Below are 25,332 nucleotides of genomic sequence, written 5' to 3'. Positions count from 1 at the left end.
GGACATGGTAACCCCTTCTCTTCCCTCTCACATACACTGCTATTAAAGCCCTGGTGTGTATGTGTGTGTCCATATCGTTTTACCACAAACAGAGCACTCTATCATTCATTCAAACTAAAACTGACTGCAGCAACAACTGGAAGAGAACCAGGGCCATCTGCTTCCTTTAAGACTTTGAGCAACCGGAACTATACATTTGTATCTATCTTTACTTTGAAGATTTAAAATCTTCTGTTTGGACTTCTTTAGAAAGCCTCTGTCTATTTGGACTCCAAATTACCAACTTTTTGCAAGTACTTCTCAAACAATAAATCCATTATAAAACCTGCATCAAAATAACCAGTAGCCAGGGAATTTATTATGGTGTGGCGTTGTTAACATGGGACTTACTTGTCAGGAAGTCTTGGTCGTTCCTTTAGGTAATTATAAAAAACCTTGGTTCCAACTTCTATTGACGTTCCAGGATCCAGCTCCAATGTGATGTTCTGAATGACCTCTGTGTGCTATCCATAACAACATGTCAACAACTTCCTCAAAGTCCAGTAAGGGAGTGGAAGCCCGCAGGGAGGGAGGGAGGGACTTTAGCCAGCCAGAGTGGAGGAAGCAGCCCGGTCTCTGGCCTTTACTCACCCACTAAATCATCTTTACTCTACCCAGCAACTCTCTCTGGGGCCTGGCAGTTAAAGCTGGTGACACAATATTACTTAACATTATAAAAATTCTTGCTGCCTCTGGGGAGACATAACTTCCAGGGCACAGCAAGAGAAGATTTAATACCGTGGTTTATGGGAGAGATTTTTTTCTTACTCTCTCTTGGCTTTTTCCTTGAGTTACGGCCCAAATGTATGTTTGGGGGGAAAAAACATGGTTTATTTATTTATTTCCCCATTTTTTAAGCAGCTTGTCTCATCATTTGGCTGCTCTGGGGAGGATGCTGTAATGGAATGCCGGTCTGTAATTAAAGAGCATTGGCCAGAGTGTGCAGGTTTCACTAAGGGCAGTTGTTTATGTATGACCGTGTGTTTATTAGCCTAGACGGGTCCCTCACCATTGGCCTCTCTGTGGATCTGGGGTTTGATTCCCGCTGTGATGTTTTCGGGATATTCCAGCGTGCAGAAACATACTTGATTTGGCTTTGTGAATGTCCTCGTTCTTGACACTGAAAAGCTGCTGGATCCTGTGGCGACTATTTGCGTTTTACCCACTCCTCCTCCATTTTCCTCTCTTCCATCTTCATCTGCTCTCCCTTGCTCTGTACCACCCACTCCTCCTCCATCTTCCATCTTCATCTGCTCTCCCTTGCTCTGTACCACCCACTCCTCCTCCATCTTCCATCTTCATCTGCTCTCCCTTGCTCTGTACCACCCACTCCTCCTCCATCTTCCATCTTCATCTGCTCTCCCTTGCTCTGTACCACCCACTCCTCCTCCATCTTCCATCTTCATCTGCTCTCCCTTGCTCTGTACCACCCACTCCTCCTCCATCTTCCTCTCTTCCATCTTCATCTGCTCTCCCTCGCTCTGTACCACCCCTCCATCCCTCTCTCTGTCAGTCTGTTTTTGCCTGACAGGATTTGTATGTAGTTTGATTTTCTCACCATGACGTAGCATGTAACAGCTGCCATCCCACTCAACCTTGTTTCTGTTTAGAGATTTAAAATGTGTGACTGGTTGGGCAAAATTCCACCCCATTCAAATGGTTTATGTGAACTCTGATGTGAAGTTTGATAAGTATTTTTGAACGATATGTCAGCACATGCTTGAAAGAGACCCAATCCCTCCCTCCCTCCTCTCTTTCTCACTCCCCTCCAGGCTGACAGCGTTTGTGTTGAAATCCTTTGCTCAGTCTCGTGGGTTCATCTTCATTGACCCAGAGGAGCTGCGTGCTGCCAAGGCCTGGCTCATCAACCACCAGAGAGAGGAGGGTTCCTTCCCCGCCATGGGACGCATCCTCAACAAAAACCTGCAGGTGCGTGCGTAGGTGTATCTGTGTTGTGTAACAGGAGACTGGCCTGTGGTGACCCATAGTGACCCAGAACCATAGACAGTGTGGAGGGATGTACACGGACGAGGTATGTGTGTTTTCATAGGCACCATTAACCAGTGTTATTCTCCATCTAAAGGGAGGAATTCATGGAAAGATCTCGTTGACAGCGTACGTGGTTGCAGCCCTCCTGGAGACAGGAATAACTACAGAGGTAAGAGGAACAGTGGGTGGGACCATGATCTTTCCTACCAATCAGCCTCACCTCCTGAACAGTTTTATTTAGCACATTGAATCCTAACCTGACATTTATATGTGGATGTAAATTGGACTTTCAGTGAATCTTTCCAGGTTAGACCTAATAACAGAATGTGTGTGTATGTGTGTGTGTCAGAGAAGGCTAGTGGGAGGAGCTATAGGCAGACGGGCTGATTGTAATGGCAGGAATGGAATCAATGGAACGGAGTCAAACATATGGTTTCCATATGTTCGATACGTTTGATGCTATTCCATTCCAGCCATTACGTTGAACCCGTCCTTCTATAGCTCCTCCCAGCAGCCTCCTCTGGTGTGTGTGTGTGTGCGTTACTGTGTGTTTGCCGGTACATTCCCATCAGCACAAAAGATGGATGTTCTGGCACGGCGCACCCTCATATTTGTTATGCTCCAGTGGCGGTAATCTAATATCTAATCCCTGGCTGACTGCATCAAGATATTTATGAGGAGGACATGCAGAGACAATGATGCCTGTGGAAGGTAGTACACCTCGGCCACATTCCTGTCATTGCGTATCTCGCCATGCTCTTACCCTGGTGCTGAACCCTAGACAACGTGCTCACCGGCCAGTTAAACCCTCTGTAATGTTCTTTGAAGCAAAACCTTTGAACACACTGGCAGTGACACTGACATTTTGTCATGGTCGCTCTAGTAAAAAGATATCTTTGGGTATTGAAAGGTAGCAGTGTCCTTTATTTTAAGTGCGGTAGGCCCTTTATCTGCCAAAGTCATTGTTGCAAAATAATGTTGCTGTTTATGTGTACAGGGAGTGAGTCCATGTAATGTGTATGCTTTGTCCTACTTTGAGCGTGTTGCCAATACCAATGTTAAACCCCAGATTGTTATTGTGTCAGCTCTCAATTCATTCATGCACAGCTCTTCACAAAGTATTCACAAAGTATTTATTCACTCTGGCTCCCTTCCATCCATCTCCCTCCCCCTTCACAAAACCCCCCTTTTCTCTTCCTGTCTTCCTATATTTCCCTATCTATCCTGAAGGGCTCTCCGGAGAATCAGGCCTTTTAAAACTGATACCAACTATAAAAGGATACTTGACATCAAAGCAAAACTCCTTCCTCCTTACAAATTCAGTGAATTAAAAGATGACTAGGCAGACTAAAGTGAGTGGCTGTTGAAGGCTCATCTGAGTGAGTGGCTGTTGAAGGCTCATCTGAGTGAGTGGCTGTTGAAGGCTCATCTGAGTGAGTGGCTGTTGAAGGCTCATCTGAGTGAGTGGCTGTTGAAGGCTCATCTGAGTGAGTGGCTGTTGAAGGCTCATCTGAGTGAGTGGCTGTTGAAGGCTCATCTGAGTGAGTGGCTGTTGAAGGCTCATCTGAGTGAGTGGCTGTTGAAGGCTCATCTGAGTGAGTGGCTGTTGAAGGCTCATCTGAGTGAGTGGCTGTTGAAGGCTCATCTGAGTGAGTGGCTGTTGAAGGCTCATCTGAGTGAGTGGCTGTTGAAGTCTCATCTGAGTGAGTGGCTGTTGAAGTCTCATCTGAGTGAGTGGCTGTTGAAGTCTCATCTGAGTGAGTGGCTGTTGAAGGCTCATCTGAGTGAGTGGCTGTTGAAGGCTCATCTGAGTGAGTGGCTGTTGAAGTCTCATCTGAGTGAGTGGCTGTTGAAGTCTCATCTGAGTGAGTGGCTGTTGAAGGCTCATCTGAGTGAGTGGCTGTTGAAGGCTCATCTGAGTGAGTGGCTGTTGAAGTCTCATCTGAGTGAGTGGCTGTTGAAGTCTCATCTGAGTGAGTGGCTGTTGAAGGCTCATCTGAGTGAGTGGCTGTTGAAGGCTCATCTGAGTGAGTGGCTGTTGAAAGCTCATCTGAGTGAGTGGCTGTTGAAGGCTCATCTGAGTGAGTGGCTGTTGAAGGCTCATCTGAGTGAGTGGCTGTTGAAGGCTCATCTGAGTGAGTGGCTGTTGAAGGCTCATCTGAGTGAGTGGCTGTTGAAGGCTCATCTGAGTGAGTGGCTGTTGAAGGCTCATCTGAGTGAGTGGCTGTTGAAGGCTCATCTGAGTGAGTGGCTGTTGAAGGCTCATCTGAGTGAGTGGCTGTTGAAGGCTCATCTGAGTGAGTGGCTGTTGAAGGCTCATCTGAGTGAGTGGCTGTTGAAGGCTCATCTGAGTGAGTGGCTGTTGAAGGCTCATCTGAGTGAGTGGCTGTTGAAGGCTCATCTGAGTGAGTGGCTGTTGAAGGCTCATCTGAGTGAGTGGCTGTTGAAGGCTCATCTGAGTGAGTGGCTGTTGAAGGCTCATCTGAGTGAGTGGCTGTTGAAGGCTCATCTGAGTGAGTGGCTGTTGAAGTCTCATCTGAGTGAGTGGCTGTTGAAGGCTCATCTGAGTGAGTGGCTGTTGAAGGCTCATCTGAGTGAGTGGCTGTTGAAGGCTCATCTGAGTGAGTGGCTGTTGAAGGCTCATCTGAGTGAGTGGCTGTTGAAGGCTCATCTGAGTGAGTGGCTGTTGAAGGCTCATCTGAGTGAGTGGCTGTTGAAGGCTCATCTGAATGCGCTCAGGAAAACGGGGCACATCTGGAAAAGATGAAAGTGCTCCTACCTTTAATGGCTCAGAGAATGTTTATTTGCCTTTTGATAAGCAGCACATCTGAGTTGAGGAGTATTAGTTGGAACAGTACAGATCTTGAACATTCAGCAAAGATCAAATATGCCTGACTTAAGCGAAAGATGAATACGAATGGAGGGAAGGCGTTGTGGAGAGAGTTGTATCCATTTCTCGTACAAAGGTTTTGTCTGTGTGTGCAATGTGTTAGCGCACGTGTGTGTGTATTTATATAAATATGTGTACTCTTCCCCAGGAGGAGAAGATTGCTGTGGCCAAGGCAAAGGGTTTCCTGGAGAGTAACACATACACAGCTGATGACCCGTACACCACAGCCCTGTCTTCCTACGCCCTGGCTCTGTTACGAAGCCCCTACGCTTCCCTCGCCCTCAGACGCCTCAACCACATGGCCATCACACAAGGTACTCAGCTGTAAGGAACTGATCTCATATCAGTTTGGTTGCCTACCAATTCATATTAAACACTAAACTAACATGACAGCTCCACTGTTCTTTCTCACACTGTTCCTTACACTTTCCTTTCTCTCCATCACTCACTGTTCTTTCTTCTCTGTTTCAATCAGACGGCTTCACCCACTGGAGTCTGACGAGCAGCAGGGTGACCGATGAGGACACCTTCATGGGCTTTAGTGACGGTCTTTCTCAGTCAGGTAGACACACACACTGTCTCTTCTCCTGTGGCCACAGCTAGACTATCCTCTATGACTTTTACTATTAGTGTGAATGTCTGGTGGCTGTCTAGTGTTTGCATACTAATAGTCTCCTCCATGTCCCAGTGGTGTCAGCGGAGGTGGAGATGACAGCATACGGCCTGCTGACCTACACCCTACTGGGTGACGTGGCCTCCGCCCTGCCTGTGGTCAAGTGGCTCTCCCAGCAGAGGAACGCCCTCGGGGGCTTCTCCTCCACACAGGTACCCCTCACAAGCCTCTCCGCCTCTTTATCCAAATCATTCTCCAAAATGGGGTTGTATTTTTCCTTTATTTTACCAGTTTAGCCTCACTGACATTTCAAATCTCTTTTAGAAGAGATAACTACCTCAGCAAAGTATATTTGAAACAACTGGTAGCTGTTCATCTGGTCAGACTGTGTCCAAAGCATCCTTCTAATAACTGTGTGTCTCTCCTCTTTTCTAGGACACGTGTGTAGCTCTTCAGGCGTTGTCTGAGTATGCTATCTTGTCATATGTGGGAGGAGTCAACCTGACCATCTCTCTGGCCTCTACCAACCTGGACTTCCAGGAGAGCTTTGAACTGCACCACGACAACCAAAAGATACTGCAGAGCGCCTCGGTAAGGAGTAGTGTCACGTCGCCCTTAGACTCTCATAATGGTTAAGGTTAGGATTGGAGGAAAGTAATCTGATCCTAGATCTGTGCCTAAGGGCATTCAATGATGGATATCTTAAATAACATCCACTAAGTCAATGCAGTTGAGGATAACTAGAATACTTTATCTAAGCAATGGAATGTGTTTCCCAGTGAATGAACCAGTGAGTGTTTTTCCTTCTCATCCCCACAGTGAGGGAGTAGCTCAGGTAAGGGCTTGAACTTTTGTTCCCTCTGCCAGGTATGTAATTATCTGCCCTAATTAGCTGTGTCAGTTTAATTGGGGGTAATTTAGCTATGCGGGTTAGTGGCCAGGCTATTTGACTGCTGCTGCTTACATCAACAGCATTCAAATTAAAATCACATTTTATTTGTCACATGCGCCGAATACAACAGGTAGACCTTACCGTGAAATGCTTACTTACAAGCCCTTAACCAACAATGCAGTTTTAAGAAAATAGAGCTAGGAAAATATTTACTAATATATATACACTGCTCAAAAAAATTAAGGGAACACTTAAACAACACAATGTAACTCCAAGTCAATCACACTTCTGTGAAATCAAACTGTCCACTTAGGAAGCAACACTGATTGACAATAAATTGCACATGCTGTTGTGCAAATGGAATAGACAAAAGGTGGAAATTATAGGCAATTAGCAAGACACCCCCAATAAAGGAGTGATTCTGCAGGTGGTGACCACAGACCACTTCTCAGTTCCTATGCTTCCTGGCTGATGTTTTGGTCACTTTTGAATGCTGACAGTGCAGTCTACAACCCACACAAGTGGCTCAGGTAGTGCAGCTCATCCAGGATGGCACATCAATGCGAGCTGTGGCAAGAAGGTTTGCTGTGTCTGTCAGCGTAGTGTCCAGAGCATGGAGGCGCTACCAGGAGACAGGCCAGTACATCAGGAGACGTGGACCTCCAGCAGACCACAAATGTGCATGTGTCAGCATATGGTCTCACAAGGGGTCTGAGGATCTCATCTCGGTACCTAATGGCAGTCAGGCTACCTCTGGCGAGCACATGGAGGGCTGTGCGGCCCCACAAAGAAATGCCACCCCACACCATGACTGACCCACCGCCAAACCGGTCATGTTGGAGGATGTTGCAGGCAGCAGAACGTTCTCCACGGCGTCTCCAGACTCTGTCACGTCTGTCACATGTGCTCATGTGCTCAGTGTGAACCTGCTTTCATCTGTGAAGACCACAGGGCGCCAGTGGCGAATTTGCCAATATTGGTGTTCTCTGGCAAATGCCAAACGTCCTGCACGGTGTTGGGCTGTAAGCACAACCCCCACCTGTGGACATCGGGCCCTCATACCACCCTCATGGAGTCTGTTTCTGACCGTTTGAGCAGACACATGCACATTTGTGGCCTGCTGGAGGTCATTTTGCAGGGCTCTGGCAGTGCTACTCCTTGCACAAAGGCGGATGTAGCGGTCCTGCTGCTGGGTTGTTGCCCTCCTACGGCCTCCTCCACGTCTCCTGATGTACTGGCCTGTCTCCTGGTAGCGCCTCCATGCTCTGGACACTACGCTGACAGACACAGCAAACCTTCTTGCCACAGCTCGCATTGACGTGACATCCTGGATGAGCTGCACTACCTGAGCCACTTGTGTGGGTTGTAGACTCCGTCTCCTGTTACCACTAGAGTGAGAGCACTGCCAGCATTCAAAGTGACCAAAACATCAGCCAGGAAGCATAGGACCTGAGAAGTGGTCTGTGGTCACCATCTGCAGAATCACTCCTTTATTGGGGGTGTCTTGCTAATTGCCTATAATTTCCACCTTTTGTCTATTCCATTTGCACAACAGCATGTGCAATTTATTGTCAATCAGTGTTGCTTCCTAAGTGGACAGTTTGATTTCACAGAAGTGTGATTGACTTGGAGTTACATTGTGTTGTTTAAGTGTTCCCTTTATTTTTTTGAGCAGTGTATAAAAAAGTAACACAATAAAATAACAATAATGAGACTATATCAGTGGAGGCTCCTCAGAGGAAGAAGGGAAGGACCATCCTCAGTGAATTTCATTTAAAAAATTGTAAAACTTTCAAAAAGTATCATTTTTAGATAAAATTATACTAAATATCTTCACGTCACCAAATAATTGATTAAAACACACTATTTTGCAATGAAGGGCTACAGTAGCCTCAATAGCACTCTGTAGGGTAGCACCATGGTGTAGCCAGAGGACAGCTAGCTTCCGTCCTTCTCTTGGTACATTGACTTCAATACAAAACCTAGGAGGCTCTTGGTTCTCACCCCCATCCATAGACTTACATAGTAATTATGACAACTTCCGGAGGACGTCCTGCAACCTATCAGAGCTCTTGCAGCATGAACTGACATGTTGTTCACCCAATCAAATGATCAGAGAATTAATCTAGTTCTGAAAGCATAAGCTACAGCTGGCTAGCACTGCGGTGCATAAAATGTGGTGAGTAGTTGACTCAAAGAGAGAGAAAGACAATAGTTGAACAGTTTTCAACAAATTAATTTCTTTGAAAAAGAAGAAGCAGGAGAGAGAGAGATTTCGTCTTGTCTTTTCACTTTCAGTTTCACTTACTTGCAAATGCTGCTAACGTTAGTTAGTTTAGCCTACTGAAACACCCTGCTCAAACAGAGGGATGCTATGTTAGCTAGTTGGCTATGACTATCCAACACAACACTGGAACCCTTCCATGTCAAGGTAAGCTTTTGGTTTTATTAATTTATTGCCACCGGGGCCTGCCGGTGTAACTGCTAAACTGCTTACTGACTGTACACTGTAACGTTACTGCATGATTGAAGCAGTTTCTAACACATTAGTGCTATTAGCTATGTTGGCTAGGACGTTACTTTAGCTAATATGAGGACAACGATGTGGGCTGTGTGTAGCGGTTATGACATGGTTTGGCTTGGAAATGTTTTTTTCGCCTGGTTGCCTGGTCACATACAGCTGATGCAACCAACATGGCTGCAATGAAAGTGAACTGTGTTTACGCATGATCAGGGGGGTATTCATTCCGCTGATTCTGTTGAAAACGTTTCTTAAATGGAAGCAAATGAAACAGGGATAAAAATACCTGAATTTGTCCAATAGAAACTCTCGTTTGCAACTGTTGACTAATGATTTCACCCTAGATATTGAATGTGTCACTGTCTGTCCATGTGTCACTGTCTGTCACCTACATTTTTTCTCTCAACTTGTGTGCACCTACATTGTAAACTTTCATTCATAGGCTAGGTTGTAGCAACCTCATGATGGGTATAGGGACATTTTTGGTATCATGTAATAGCCTCAACCTATCAATGTTACATTGAACTGGGTGAATGGAATATGAATGACAGTTATCCACAGTTATTACAGTTATGCTGTAATAGAAGTAAGGCCATGCTCATGGAATTTTTTCTGTCCTTGTTCAGCGGTCTTATGGCTTGCATGTAGAAACTGTTAAGTAGTCTTTTGGACCTAGACTTGGGGCTCCGGTACCGCTTGCAGTGCGGTAGCAGAGAGAACAGTTTATGACTTGGGTGACTGGAGTCTTTGACACTGTTTTGGGCTTTCCTCTAAAACCACCTAGTATATAGGTTCTGGAAAGCAGGATGTTTGGTCCCAGTGATGTACTGGACCATACGCACTACCCTCTGTAGCGCCTTACGGTTGGAGACCGGGCAGTTGCCATACCAGGCGGTGATGCAACCGGTCAGGATGCTCTCAATGGTGCAGCTGTAGAACTTTTTGAGGATCTGGGGACCCATGCCAAGTCTTTTCAGTCTCCTGAGGGGGAAAAGGCATTGTCGTGCCCTCTTCACGACTGTCTTGGTGTGTTTGGACCATGATAGTTTGTTGGTGATGTGGACACCAAGGTACTTGAAACTCTCGACCTGCTCCACTACAGCCCCGTCAATGTGAATGGGGGTGTGTTCGGACCTACTTTTCCTGTAGTCCACGATCATCTCCTTTGTCTTGCTCACATTGAGGGAGAGGTTGTTGTCCTGTCACCACACGGTCAGGTCTCTGACCTCCTCCATATAGGCTGTCTCATCGTTGTCGGTGATCAGGCCCACCACCGTTGTGTCGTCAGCAAACTTAATGATGGTGTTGGAGTCGTGCTTGGCCATGCAGTCGTGGGTGAACAGGGAATACAGGAGGGGACTAAGCACTCACGCTAGGTATTACAGACTCGGTCAGGGAGAGGTTGAAAATGTCAGTGAATACACTTGGCCTCGCAGCTTTGTGAATGTTGACCTGCTTAAAGGTCTTGCTCACATCAGCTAGGGAGAGTGTGATCACACAGTCCAGAACAGCTGGTGCTATCATGCATGCGTCGGTGTTGCTTGCCTCGAAATGAGCATAAAAGGCATTTAGCCCATCTGGTAAGCTTGCGTCACTGGGCAGCTCGCGGCTGGGTTTACCTTTGTTGTCCGTAATAGTTTGCAAGCCCTGACACATCCGACGAGCGTCAGAGCCGGTGTAGTAGGATTCGATTTTAGTCCTGTTTTGACTCTTTGCCTGTTTGAAGGTTTGTCTCTCTAACCCCCTCTCTCTCACTTCCCACCCACCCCTTTTCTCTCTCAACCCTATTCTCTCTTTCTTCCTCTTTCTCTCTCCCTCCCCTCCTCTCTCTGCAGATTCCCAGTATTCCCACAGGGCTGTTTGTCAGTGCTAAAGGCGAGGGCTGCTGTCTCATGCAGGTACGTTACTTCTGATCTCCCCCTTCTATAATTGTATCTTTCACTCACACTGAGAATCCTCCAGAGGGGAAAAGCCAGTGCATTCCCATGACTCATTGCTCTAATGCCCAAATTCCTGACTGTAAATCGGAATGATCTTGTAAAACGTAGGGAATTGTTCAGCAGGGACTGTTCGTTCCCCAATTACACTGGATAGGATGCTGTTTTTCCTGTACCTTGTCACTAAAACAGAAAGCTATTTGAGGCCAGGGTGCATAAACAACTACTGGGGGAGTTTCTCTGTTCAGCTTCCTGCTCTAGATAGAACACAGCGTTCCTCCTCTCCTCACTTTGCCTTTGCTGCATGTTTAGAAGAGCCTGTCAACCTTAACCCTCGTCACATGACAGGTGATCATTATACTGGTCTCAAATGGGTTCTGTGATCCTTCAGATAACACTAACAGTTATTGGATCCTTTGAAAAAAGACAGAAATCTTATAAGCATAATTCTGCAGTGTAATACATGCAGCAGGTAGCCTAGCGATTAGAGCGTTAGGCCAGTAACTGAAAGGTCGCTAGTTCGAATCCCTGAGTCGACAAGGTGAAATTCTGTTAATGTGCCCTTGAGCAAGGAACTTAACCCTAATTCCTACAGGGTTGCCATTGATAGTGGCAGACCGTGGTCGTGACCCCACTCCCCAAGGGTGTCTCAGGGAGAGTTGGGATATGCAAAAAAAAAAACATTTCCAAATCACACATGCGTATTAATACACACTTGTACATGTGTAAAATAGGACAGGTACAAGTGCCCACCAAATTATTTAACATTTTATTTTTTACATATATACACTGGGGTAGTTTGTTATATCTGGAGTACTTCTCCTGTCTTATCCGGTGTCCTGTGTGAATTTAAGTATGCTCTCTCTAATTCTCTCTTTCTTTCTCTCTCTCGGAGGACCTGAGCCCTAAGACCATGCCTCAGGACTTCCTGGCATGATGACTCCTTGCTGTCCCCAGTCCACCTGGCCGTGCTGCTGCTCCAGTTTCAACTGTTCTGCCTGCGGCTATGGAACCCTGACCTGTTCACCGGACGTGCTACCTGTCCCAGACCTGCTGTTTTCTACTCTCTAGAGACAGCAGGAGCGGTAGAGATACTCTTAATGATCGGCTATGAAAAGCCAACTGACATTTACTCCTGAGGTGCTGACTTGCTGCACCCTCGACAACTACTGTGATTATTATTATTTGACCATGCTGGTCATTTATGAACGTTTGAACATCTTGGCCATGTTCTGTTATAATCTCCACCCGGCACAGCCAGAAGAAGACTGGCCACCCCTCATAGCCTGGTCCCTCTCTAGGTTTCTTCCTAGGTTTTGGCCTTTCAAGGGAGTTTTTCCTAGCCACCGTGCTTCTACACCTGCATTGCTTGCTGTTTGGGGTTTTAGGTTGGGTTTCTGTACAGCACTTTGAGATATCAGCTGATGTAAGAAGGGCTATATAAATACATTTAATTTGATTTGATGGGTATAGCCCCAGTATCCTATGACGGTGCCACCTTTCCAACAAGTCAGTTCATCAAATTTCTGCCCTGCTAGAGCTGCCCCGGTCAACTGTACTGTAAGTGCTGTTATTGTGAAGTGGAAACATCTAGGAGCATCAACGGCTCAGCCGCGAAGTGATAGGCCACACAAGCTCACAGAACGGGACCACAGAGTGCTAAAGCACGTAGCACGGAAAAATTGTCTGTCCCTGGTTGCAACCCTCACTACCGAGTTCCAAACTGCCTCTGGAAGCAAAGTCAGCACAATAACTGTTTGTCGGGAGCTTCATGAAATGGGTTTCCATGGCCGAGCAACCGCACACAAGCCTTAGATCGCCATGCGCAATGCCAGGCGTCAGCTGGAGTGGTATAAAGCACGCCGCCATTGGACTCTGGAGCAGTGGAAACGCATTCTCTGGAGTTAATCACGCTTCACCATCTGTCAGTCCGACGGATGAATCTGGGTTTGGCGGATGCCAGGAGAACTTTACCTGCCCTTTGCATAGTGCCAACGGTAAAGTTTGGTGGAGAAGGAATAATGGTTTGGGTCTGTTTTTTATGGTCCGGTCTAAGCCCCTTAGTTCCAGTGAAGGGAAATCTTAACGCTACAGCATACAATGACATTCTAGATGATTCTGGGCATCCAACTTTGTGGCAAAAGTTTGGGGAAGACCCTTTCTGTTTCAGCATGACAATCAAATCAAAGTGTATTTGTCACGTGCGCCGAATACAACAGGTGTAGTGAAATGCTTACTTACAGGCCCTAACCAACAGTGCAATTTTTAAGCAAAAAATAGGTATTAGGTGAACAATAGATAAGTAAAGAAATAAAAAACAACTGTAAAAAGACAGCGAAAAATAACAGTAGCAAGGCTATATACAGTAGCGAGGCTATAACAGTAGCGAGGCTATATACAGGCACTGGTTAGTCAGGCTAATTGAGGTAGTATGTACATGAATGTATAGTTAAAGTGACTATGCATATATGATAAACAGAGAGTAGCAGCAGCGTAAAAGAGGGGTTGGGGGGGTGGGGGACACAATGCAAAAAGTCCAGGTAGCCATTTGAATACCTGTTCAGGAGTCTTATGGCTTGGGGGTAAAAGCTGTTGAGAAGCCTTTTGGTCCTAGACTTGGCGCTCCGGTACCGCTTGCCATGCGGTAGTAGAGAGATCAATCTATGACTGGGGTGGCTGGGGTCTTTGACAATTTTTAGGGCCTTCCTTCTGACACCGCCTGGTGTAGAGGTCCTGGATGGCAGGCAGCTTAGCCCCAGTGATGTACTGGCCTTGCGGTCAGAGGCCGAGCAGTTGCCGTACCAGGCAGTGATGCAACCAGTCAGGATGCTCCCCCGATGTTGCAGCTGTAGAACCTTTTGAGGATCTGAGGACCCATTTAGTTTCCTGGGGGGGAATAGGCTTTGTCGTGCCCTTATCATGACTGTCTTGGTATATTTGGACCATTCTAGTTTGTTGGTGATGTGGACACCAAGGAACTTGAAGCTCTCAACCTGCTCCAATGCCCCCGTGCACAAAGCGAGGACAATACATAAATGGTTTGTCAAGATCGGTGTGGAGGAACTTGACTAGCCTGCGCAGAGCCCTGACCTCAACCCCATTGAACACCTTTGGGATGAATTGGAAAGCCGAAAGCGAGCCAGGCCTAATCGCCCAACATCAGTGCCTGACCTCACTAATGCTCTGATGGCTGAATGGAAGCATGTCCCTGCAGCAATGTTCCAACATTTAGTGGAAAGCCTTTCCAGAAAGAGTGGAGGCTGTTATAGCAGCAAAGGGGGGACCAACTCCATATTAATGCCCATGATTTTAGAATGAGATTTTCGATGAGCAGGTGTCCAGATACTTTTGGTCATGTAGTGTACTACCTTACCCCGTTCAAAGGCACTTCAATCTTTTGTCTTGTCCATTCACTCTCTGAATTGCACACATACACAATCCATGAGAGGAACCTAGAGATGAACCATGCTCTGAGGATTGGCCAGTCCTTTTCTGGCTGTGCCGGTGGAGATTATAAGAGTACATGGCCATTAAGGCTAGATCGTTCTTCAAGATGTTCAAATGTTCATAGATGACCAGCAGGGTCAAATAATAATCACAGTGGTGATAGAGGGCGCAACAGGGCAGCACCTCGGGAGTAAATGTCAGTTGGCTTTTTCATAGCCAAACATTGAGGTCGAGACAATAGGTGAAAGAGAGAGAGAGAGAGAGAGAGAGAGAGAGAGAGAGAGAGAGAGAGAGAGTCGAAACAGCAGGTCCGGGATAAGGTAGCAGGTCCGGTGAACAGGTCAGGGTTCCATAGCCACAGGCAAAACAGCAGAAAGTGGATCAGCAGCACGACCAGGTGGACTGGGGACAGCGACAGCCAGAAGTCGTTAGGCCAGGTAGTCCTAAAGCATGGTACTAGGGCTCAGGTTCTCTGGGAGGGGTGAGAGGGAGAAATGGGAGGATTAGAGGGATCAGCCTATCTGTCCCCCTTCTCACTCCACACATTCCAAACCTCCCTCCCTCTACACATACACCACTTTTCCAGCTTTCACACCTCTATCCCTCCATCCACACCTCTCCCTCCCTCAGCACATCCCTCTCTCCCTCTCTCTAGTCTGCCACTGCCTGAGGCTTGGAGCACCTGGGCTGTAATGAGATGACAAGATAGGCATGATTAAAGAGAGTGTGTGTGTGTGTGTGTGTGTACATGCATACGTATGTGCAGGAGCGCGTGCTTGTGTGTGTGTGTACTAGCTTCCACACTCAATGGGTTTGCTCTGCAACATAGGTTCTCTGCACTTTCTATTACCTCCGGAATCAGGAATAAATTCTGTCTCTCTAAGCTCTGCTTGTGTTCTCGCCTCAGATTGATGTATCCTACAACGTGCCTGACCCTGTGGCCAAGCCAGCCTTCCAGCTTAAGGTGGACCTGAAGGAGCCCAGGCAGGAGCGCCACCCGCCAGCCCCGCCTTCCCTCCGCCACCCCAGCCCTCGCTCGCGATCCCGTTCCGACAACCGCTCGGAGCTGAGCCGCAAACGCCGGGCTGCCACCGACGATGAAGACCCCGCAGCCCACCAAGACGACCTAGACTACCGTATCACCCTGGAAGCCTGCGCCAGGTACTGCAGAGACTGCAGCAGCCTTTTAACCTAACTAGCATTTAGCCTGGTGTATGGCCTAGTTCTGCTAGCATTTAGCCTGGTAGTTGGCCTAGATCTGCTAGCATCTAGCCTGGTAGTTGGTCAATTTCTGGTAGCGTTTAGCCTGGTGGTTGGCCTAGTTCTACTCGCATTTAGCTTAGCATCTAACTCGCTTAGCATTTTTCTCTCTTCAGGTGGCTCCACACAGGTTCTTCCAACATGGCTGTCTTGGAGGTCCCTCTGCTGTCAGGTTTCCGTGCCGATGTGGAAAGTTTGGAGAGGGTAGGACATAAACATACACTCACATTACAATGTCATACAGACAGACGGCATGTAGCCTAGCGGTTAGAGCGTTGGGCCAGTAACCGAAAGGTCACTGGTGCGAATTCCGACAGTCTGTAGATGTGCCCTTGAGCAAGGTACTTAACAAAAATTTGCCGTATTACTATGGCTGACCCTGTAAAACAACACATTGTGTATATGACAATACAACAAAACACCCCGTCCCCCCCAAAAAAAGACAAAGACAGACACGGCTCACAGCTGAAGGCTATTTCAGACGTGTGGTGTGGAATTGATCAGTCCTCTTCTGTTTTGCTCAGTCTCCTATGCTGCTCATGCTTCTTCCTCTGTCTCAGAGAGGTGTTTGTGGACGTGTGTTTATTAACGGAGGAAGACATTGAGTGGCTCTGCCATTGTGCTGCTACTCTTGGCAGATATAGACAAAACATTTGCGCCACTGTACTGAGTACTCTGCTCTGCTTCTCTTGTAAACACAGGGGTCATGCTGAATGTTGCTGGGAATCGTGCGTGTGTGTGTGTGTGTGTGTGTGTGTGTGTGTGTGTGTGTGTGTGTGTGTGTGTGTGTGTGTGTGTGTGTGTTTATATAGCAGTGGGGTAATCACTATTGAGAGGGTATTTTTACTGCAGTGTCGGGATGAGGGCCAGCTCTGGCCCAGTGGTGTTACTGTTTCTATGGGGCTCCACAAGGAGCCAGCACAAACCCTCACAGACCCTCTCTGGGGCTATTACCCAGCCATCAGGGAAGGGCTGGGCCACTGGGGGTTGCCATTGTTGATTCCAACTACCCCACTCTGAGAGCCAGGGAAGAGGGACCCAGGGACGCATGGCAGACATCTTAGAGAGGGTGGTGAGAGGTTAGTTGAAGTCACCGCCCCAGGCCCCCTTCAAAACACTTGTCTCCCTCATTACTGCAGAGTTATGGGCCCCAAAATCAAACTATCCACCTTCGTAAAGACCTACCTACCTGGGGGAACAGATTTACACCCAATCACACACACACACTATCTCCCTGAGACTTGAGGGAGTCGGTGCTGACCTGTATATTGAAGTGGCTTACAAGCTCCGTTTACAGAGCCAGCCCTGCTGGCCTCCCTGCTGTACGACTGCCTGGCTGCCCTGACCAGCAGCATTCCTCACATCACGAGACGGAGCCTTGCTTATGCAGTCATGTCTTGTTGTTTTCATAGATGGTACTTGGAATCCTTACACCACATACTTTGGCCTCTATTGCTCGTTTTATCCATAACATGAGCTGAATGGAGCAAAATGCCTTTCACACTATGCTAGCTACTTTATGTTACTTTAAGTGCTCAGAGAAAGTGAATGGAATACATTTCAAGTTGTTACTATAATTATAGTTATTGTCAAGGGAGAAAACAACACAGCCAACACACAGCCTACTTATACACACACACTATCAAGCTCTCTCTCCCGCTGTGTGTGTGTGTGTGTGTGTGTGTGTGTGTGCGTGCGTGCGTGCGTGCGTGTGTGTGTGTGTGTGTGTCCCAGTGGCGCCAGCTCAGGCTGAGCACCTCATAAACTTAATCTGTCCGTAGGACTGCCACCTTTTAGAGAGCCCTGTGGGAGGAATTACCCCCCCCCCCCCCCACCACCATACTTCCCACAACACCTATCCCCTTAGTAGGCAGTAAACAGCAACTCCCTCATGGACAGTCGACACTGGTACTGTTATTGGAAGCTGGCTCTCTCCCTTTGGCTTGTAAACAGGCTTGACCTACCTACAACTGGACTGAAAAGTCACCAGAATTCTCACTGGCCATCAGTGAGATAACAGAAAAGCTTAGCATTGAGTCGGACTCTGGGTCTTGTCCCTGGTTCTGTACTATAAATATATACTAGTATAAGGGTGTTTGTTGAAAGAGGTATTTTACCTTAATGTTTGATTGAGTAGTTCATTCCCATTTTCCTATCATAAAGCTGCTGCTGGACAAGAGGGTTGGTCTGAAGAGGTACGAAGTGGATGGAAGGAAGGTCCTATTCTACTTTGATGAGGTGAGTTAGCCATACCGGTATATCACCATTGTAATCTGTGGTGTACTGTACTGTGATCAGTTCTAACTGTTTGACATGTTTGCCCTGTCTCTGTGCTTGTCCCACAACGCAGATATCCAGTCAGTGTATGACATGTGTGGCCTTCCAGGCTGTCAGGGAGTACATAATGGGCAAGACAGCGCCTGTTCCGGTCAAGGTGTACGACTACTATGAACCAGGTGTGCCTCTGACGTGATGAATATTTTTAACAGCACCTCACTTTGCGAGCAGGAAAACCCTTCTCCGTCTTCACGATGATTAACTGACAGCCTTCTCTCAGAGGAAATTGGAATTCTCTGGTCTGTGGTTTAAAATGCAAGTACAGAGTTGTTTTGTGGAGAGACGTGTCCACTACTCCTACAAAGCTGTGTGTTTCTGTCTCTCTCTACAGCATTTGAGGCCACCCGCTTTTACAATGTGAGCGAGAGCAGTCCCCTGGCCCGCAAGCTGTGTGACGGCACCACGTGCAACGAGGTGGAGAGCTCAACCAATCAGTGGATAGGTAAGAGTTACAACACTCTACTGTATGTCCATTAACAGAACTACCACATTCTATTTGTGTTAGTCCCCATTTAGCCCAGCTAATGAAACAGTGAGAGAGAGAGCGAGTGAAGGTGTGACTTGTGTCTGATGGGGCTCCTCTGTAAACCTCCATTTCCTGTCCCTTGACTTTCTAAGAGCGTGTGTGTCGTGCCTAAACTGTTATTGGCCCCGGGACGATGTTGGGAAGAGAAGAAACAGAAAAGCAGGCCCACACAGGAATGCCCACTGGCTCTGGTTGTCATCGTACCGAGCCGAGTGTTTCCGTTTCAGAGACACATACACACACTCATTAGCCGGGACCGATGTTGCTACAACAAATGGCAAAGTTTGCCCCTGTCACCGTGGTGACGGGTGGATGACCCTGTTTGTGTTGATGCTGTGTTTTGCCGGCTTGGCTGAGAGAGAGAGAAGCTGAGGGGTTGGGACCCCCGTGCAGCTGGAACCAAGGCCATGCCCAGACCCTGGGGAACAGCACTCATCAACACACACATACTCGCCTAACACTTTCCCTCCATGAAAGATGTCATCTCTTTATTTGCCTGACCCATGTTTGGAATATATTTTTTTGTCCTGTGTATTTTACTATGAAGTAATATTATAATGTTTGAATTCCACTACTAAAGTCACACAATGTCGATACACATTGTTAGAAAAAAGCAAAAGTTTAAGACCCCAAAGTTGAAAAATATATAATTTCTCCTGTCCGGTGTTTTTCCTTTGACCCAGGCTTTGTCCAGGGGAACCAATGTAACAAGGTGTTTGGCTGTTTGGAGGAGGAGCAGTTTGAGCGTTGCACCTGCTACAGGGACTGTGGCTACGACGGAGAGCTGGTGTGTGGCTCAGACGGACATCTCTACCAGAACCAGTGTCAGATGGAGGTCTTCGCCTGCCGCAACGGGACCCGCATAGAACAAGTGCCCATGTCCCATTGTCCTCAGAGTAAGACTACTCTACTAGGGATGGGCTCCACCCCATTTGAAATTCAGTTAATGAGTTGAAAAAACCTCAATGACAGTAATGGCCAATTAATAAATTAATGAGTTTGATGTCAATTCATCCTCTGAAAGATTGAAATGAAAGCTGCTACAGCTGTGCCACCACACCCACTGGCTGCTCCTAACACTAGCATGCCAGGCTCTGAACCCTCCCAGTGTCTCTGCCAGCCAGGGTCACATGTGCCTCTGATTTATCGGTCAGCTACCACACATTGAAGAGCTAAAAACACGTAATACTTCATAGTCAAACATTACATCCACCCAAACAAATTATCCAAAATGTTTTGATTATGAGAAACACCCTTTGAGGAATTGAAGAGAGGACGTGCTGGGAAGAGGGTGCATGGTAGCCCAACATTCATGTGCACATACTCTCTCACACATGCACACACATGCGCACGCACACAAACAAGTATGAGAAGAAAGAGTGAGGTGTGTGTGTGTGACTGTGGTAACAGCTGTTCAGGTGCAGGCTGACTGCTGGATGAAGTCTGCCCAGCGCTACTATATTACAGGGAACCCCAAATGACAGAGTGCTTTTGTCCAGGCCTTTGAAAACCCTGTCACATTCCCTTCTGATGCACAAACCATCAATAAAGGAGCCTTCTTGTTGTGGAATGGATTGGGAAAAAGCACATAATAAAACCTGTGTGGGAAAACTAGGCTGCCTGCGCCAAGTTTACAGTAGATTATCAAAGGACCGGATCCATATTTAGACCTTCCTCTCATTGTTTGTGTATGTCTGGTTAGGAAATAAGCACCCACATTGGAAATACTGGAAAATATATCATGCTTTTACCCTAACCGTACAGTACGTGGTCTGTGTAACATTGGCTTGTTGTGATTGTGTTGTGTCTGTTCACACAGTGGAATCCACCACGGAGGACAGAGAGAACGCCACAGGCGAGGAACCTGAGCAAACTCCTGTGCCTATACACACAGGTAAATACAGTGCATGGTAAAACACACACCTCTCTTTTCCCCTCTATACCCCCGCTCTAACACCTATCTTCCCATCTCTCATTGGACGCCAGCTGTTCCCGGATGCAGGAGTGTGTATGTGAGGAGTGTGTATGTATGTGTGTGTGTGTGTGTGAGTGCCAGTTAAAGGCAAGGGCTGGAGAGTTCACCTCTGAGTGAAGCTGGCGTTGACGTGCAGGCATGTGAGGAGGTTCATGCACTGCTCTGCTCCGTTCCCACTCTGAGACACTGTATACAAGTCTGACAGATGAAGACCAGACCTCTAGTGCCCACTGTAAATATGTCTATCTGCATACATCCATGGATCTGTATTGTATGAGGGATTGGAGATTACTCCAGCTCAGACTACACACATGCAACACTCTGAGAACATCCACATACAGACTGCCTCCAATAGTTTGCTATAACCTATACCCACTGTAAGGTTCACCACCATGCATTGGCTTCTTCTTGCTTGTCTGGATATATACAAATAAGTATAAAGAGTTTGATCGCAGTTGTAAATGAGAACTTGTTCTCAACTGGCCTACCTGGTTAAATAAAGATGAAATAAAAAATACATTTAAAAATCAGTGTTGTAGGCCTCCCGGGTGGCGCAGTGGTCTAGGGCCACCAGAGACTCTGGGTTCGCGCCCAGGCTCTGTCTCAGCCGGCCGCGACCGGGAGGTCCGTGGGGCGGCGCACAATTGGCCTAGCGTCGTCCGCGTTAGTGAGGGTTTGGCCGGTAGGGATATCCTTGTCTCATCGCGCACCAGCGACTCCTGTGGCGGGCCGGGCGCAGTGCACGCTAATCAAGGGAGCCAGGTGCACAGTGTTTCCTCCGACACATTGGTGCGGCTGGCTTCCGGGTTGGAGGCGTGCTGTGTTAAGAAGCAGTGCGGTTTGGTTGGGTTGTGTTTCGGAGGACGCGTGGCTTTCGACCTTCGTCTCTCCCGAGCCCGTACGGGAGTTGTAGCAATGAGACAAGATAGGAATTACTAGCAATTGGACACCATGAAAATTGGGGAGAAAAAGGGGTTAAATTAAAATAAAAAAATCAGTGTTGTAGAAGAGTTGGAGGTGTAGATGAAAGAGTCACTGCCCTCCCTGTCTCCATGTCTGATCAGTCTGTCTGCCTGCATGTCACAATCGTCAAAGGGACTGAGGGAGGACCAAGGCGGAGCGCGTGGAAAGTACATCCTCTTTATTTGAGAAAAAAGACGAAAACCAAACAAACACTATACAAACTACAAAAACAACAAAACAGACGACCGTGAAGCTATACAAACAGAAGTGCTGACACTAAACACTCTGACATAGACAATTCCCCACAAACAGCTAAAGCCTATGGTTGCCTTAAATATGGCTCCCAATCAGAGACAACAATAACCAGCTGTCTCTAATTGAGACCCAATTCAGGCAACCATAGACTTTCCTAGATACCTACACTCAACCATAGACACAGCTAGACTTCTATACTAAACATAAACCCAACTACTCTAATAAACCCCCTAAACCTTACAACCACCCTAGACACTACAAAAAACACATACATTCCCCTTGTCACACCCTGACCTAACTAAAATAATTAAGAAAACAAAGAATACTAAGGCCGGGGCGTGACACTGCAGTGTGCTGGGGGATGTTGGGACTTGCCCCAGCCGTCTGCAGTAGCGTAGAGGAGAGGAGGAAGTAGAGCACTGACGCCTCAGCAGATCACGTCGACAGGCTACTGTCACATTCTGATAAACAGGAGGATAGACTTTCCTTAGGGGGGATAGTTTTTCTTGAAGGGGATATTTGTTGCTCCACCACAGGGTTCACTTAGATGTCATGATTAAATAACTTGCTATTACAGAACTCCCGGTAAGATGTATCACTCTTTATGTTGGTTTGTAGCAGGAGTCGTGGCTGTGGTAGGGTAGGCTCACGTCGATGCGTGTGTACTTCCGTGCGTGTGTGTATTTGATGTGGCCTATGCCTGCGCTGGCTTGTTCCCTGCCTGCAGCTCACAGTAGCTGTAATGGAGTTCCACAAAGGTCAAAGGTCTCCTCAGTACAAACACTGATGCTTCACAGTGGAAAAGACCTCACCACAGGAATGCCATTAAAACTGGACTGCGGTACACACATACAGAAAACATGTATCATACCAGATTATTACACTCAATGAACAGCTGTGTAATTCTGAGCTAATAAATGTTGTTGAGCTGAGCTCCACTGAGCATTAGGTTAGGTAGATTGTGATGGATGTGATTTTGTGTGCCAAGAATCTGACAGCATTCTCAACAGCTTTAGTAAAAACATTGAGGCTTTGGAATCAGTTTCTCTGTGGACATGTCCCTTAGTGGTGAAATGGCATCAGAGCTGAGGGCATGATTAATTCAACAAAACACACTTGTTTTGATGAAAATAAATGGAGTGTATTGTGTGTATTAATCTGCAATGTATGATTTCCAAAAGGAGCAGTGTGCATGCAGTGCTTTACACGAGGCTGAACATTAGGACATAGTGACCCCTACTGGTCACCTTGTACAATTAACTATTTTGGTAGATACTCTCAGTGGAAACATATTGTTATGTCCCTTGACTTTTCAGCCAATGTTCTCATAAAAATAATTCTGAACAATTGTCTCATCTTATTTCTAAGGATATTTCTCACCATCCCACCTGCCCTCTTCCTCTCTCGCGTGTCTCTCTGTCCCTCCCACTCACTCTCCATCTTTCTCTGTCACTCACTCTCCATCTCTCTCTGTCACTCTCTCTCTCTCTCTGTCCCTCTTTCTTGTGCTGTAGGTGAGGAAGAGCAGGGTTCCATGGCTGAGGTGTCCTACTACTCCTATGAGTATGACCCAGAGCCCTTCCCTGCAGAGGGAGAGGACCATTTGGAGCTGGAGGCAGGGGAGCAGGGGGGAGAGCAGGAGAGTCCATCAGATATCCAGTTACCCACACTGGACACAAAGGACCCCCCTGAGCGATGGTACGGCCCTCTGACCTCTCTGTCTCTATGAACAACAACACTGAGTTTGAACCACAGGAGGCTGCTGAGGGAAGAGTGGCTAATAATAATGTTCAGAACGGTGCTAATGGAATGGCATCAATCACCTGTTTGTTGTATTTGATACTATTCCATTGATTCCGCCCCAATCGTTACCACGAGCCCATCCTCCCCAATTAAGTTGCCACCAACCTCCTGTGGTTTGAACCATTAACACTGTGGTAATGTGGATAGGGCTTGAAATTAACTCAACTGTGGCTTTGTAACCTCAAACCTGTGTCAGTTTATATCCACTCTAATAACAAAGTGTATTCAGATACCTCTACATCAAAGATAGCATATCTGTACCTATCTATCCGATTGCAATGAAGAACCTTATCAGAGATCTTATTCAGTGTCCTGTTCTCCACTCCTCCACAGAAACTGCCTCTGACGGCATCACCAGCCAGATCTCCAAATTGTACATTGTTTGTGAATATGTTAGTGAGTGGAGAGAGAAGGAAGAGTGGGGACTGCAGCCTGAAAGGAAGCAAAGCGTGTGTGTGTGTGTGTGTGTGTGTGTGTGTGTGTGTGTGTGTGTGTGTGTGTGTGTGTGTGTGTGTGTGTGTGTGTGTGTGTGTGTGTGTGTGTGTGTGTGTGTGTGTGTGTGTGTGTGTGTGTGTGTGTGTGTGTTACTAAGCTAGTCCCCCTCTAGCCCTCTTTGTTTTTCTCTCTCCTATTCACCAGTGGACACCATAGCGTCTTTGATATTCACTGTAGTGCCTTATTGTTTTTCTGTCATCTCTAGATTGAATAATCAAGTATTTATGTTTGTAATTACACCTGAGTTAAAACAAATGTTTTGTTGTTTTTTCTATCTGTGGTATTTATTTGTAGCTAGTGCTTTTGTTTTATTTGTTCCAATGCCGCCCCCTATTGACTTCTTGTCCTGTCACCTACACCAATGTCTTAATTTAATTCATCAAAAATAACAAGATGTGATGCACCTATTATTCTTATTCGGAGGAAGCCTTAGCTCAAACACTGAGGTGTACAGTTGATATCTTTATATACTTATTTGGTGTTTAACCTGCTAAAGATCGAGACTGCATTTCTGCAGCCTTAAACTGGAGGATAAGATAAGGTCAATTATTCTAGATATTTTACCAAGCTAGCAATATCTCCACATAATAAGTCATATTTAGGTATAGCTGTCACCTTACTGTTTAACACACAGGGATTTGATTGTACAGTGCATAAGCTATTTTGTTTTGTTAAATTTTGACTCTTGATAGCCTAAAACAAGAATAAAGGTTTGGAATTACTGTACATTTACCATATTTAAACCAGTGTAACCCCATATCCATTTCCAATACAATTGCTTTTGAAAAATAATAAACTTTGTATACAATCCATGTCTCTGTTTGCAGTTAACTTTTCATGCTACTATCTCTCCCCGGGTAGCAGTAACTCTATTCCCTATATGTATAGCCTATATGTTACATAGGAAACGAGGAGCAGACCTGGTGATTAAGGAGTTGTGTTGGTCCATTTCCTTTGCAACTGTAGTTTAGCCTGAGGAGAATTTCCTGTCATCCTGTAAGCAATGAGCTGTGTTATTGTCAAACACTGTGGCCCTTCAGAATGCCCTCTGTGACTGTGACCCCTGGCATGGCTGTGTGCAGCGGGGCTAACATGTGTGTTTGTCCCTGTTAACAACTCACTCAGGTTACCTTAACAGCAGCCAGGAGAGAGTTAGAGCCTGTAAATGTTTAATGTTTGTTTTCGGCAGACCATGGTTAAGGCACTTGTCAACATTGTCAGTTACTGTATAGCTTCTGGCAACTTTCAGTGTGTTCTTCTGCTGCTGTTTTAAAATAACTACGTTCCAAACGGCCCATGGATATGTCGTTTAAATGTAGAGGTTATTGAGAGGGCAATGAGTCCTATGATCAAACTACAGGAGTGGTGGTGGAAAACTGTCAGATAACGT

General features: G+C 46.6%; 1 protein-coding gene across 2 annotated transcripts in view; it reads left to right on the top strand.

The window, feature by feature from the left end:
* The window catches only part of LOC129855150 (C3 and PZP-like alpha-2-macroglobulin domain-containing protein 8), a 64,547-nt gene extending 39,797 nt beyond the window's left edge, over positions 1–24,750 (top strand). Inside the window, exons 28-43 of one of the 2 annotated variants that reach the window (XM_055922518.1) lie at positions 1,812–1,968; positions 2,123–2,197; positions 5,067–5,232; positions 5,394–5,480; positions 5,607–5,743; positions 5,967–6,122; positions 10,780–10,842; positions 15,236–15,489; positions 15,705–15,792; positions 17,752–17,826; positions 17,939–18,044; positions 18,257–18,367; positions 19,135–19,347; positions 20,271–20,345; positions 23,159–23,342; positions 23,781–24,750. In XM_055922518.1, coding sequence (XP_055778493.1) covers positions 1,812–1,968; positions 2,123–2,197; positions 5,067–5,232; positions 5,394–5,480; positions 5,607–5,743; positions 5,967–6,122; positions 10,780–10,842; positions 15,236–15,489; positions 15,705–15,792; positions 17,752–17,826; positions 17,939–18,044; positions 18,257–18,367; positions 19,135–19,347; positions 20,271–20,345; positions 23,159–23,342; position 23,781 — 1,948 coding nt within the window. In that variant the 3' untranslated portion in view covers positions 23,782–24,750. The other variant, XM_055922520.1, reaches the window with a different exon arrangement.
* Positions 24,751–25,332: the final 582 nt, after the last annotated feature.

Source organism: Salvelinus fontinalis, chromosome 5 (genome assembly GCF_029448725.1).
Source record: "Salvelinus fontinalis isolate EN_2023a chromosome 5, ASM2944872v1, whole genome shotgun sequence".
Taxonomy (NCBI): Eukaryota; Metazoa; Chordata; class Actinopteri; order Salmoniformes; family Salmonidae; genus Salvelinus; species Salvelinus fontinalis.
The sequence above is the reverse complement of the archived record's forward strand: the minus strand, read 5'-3'. Positions and strand labels throughout refer to the sequence as shown.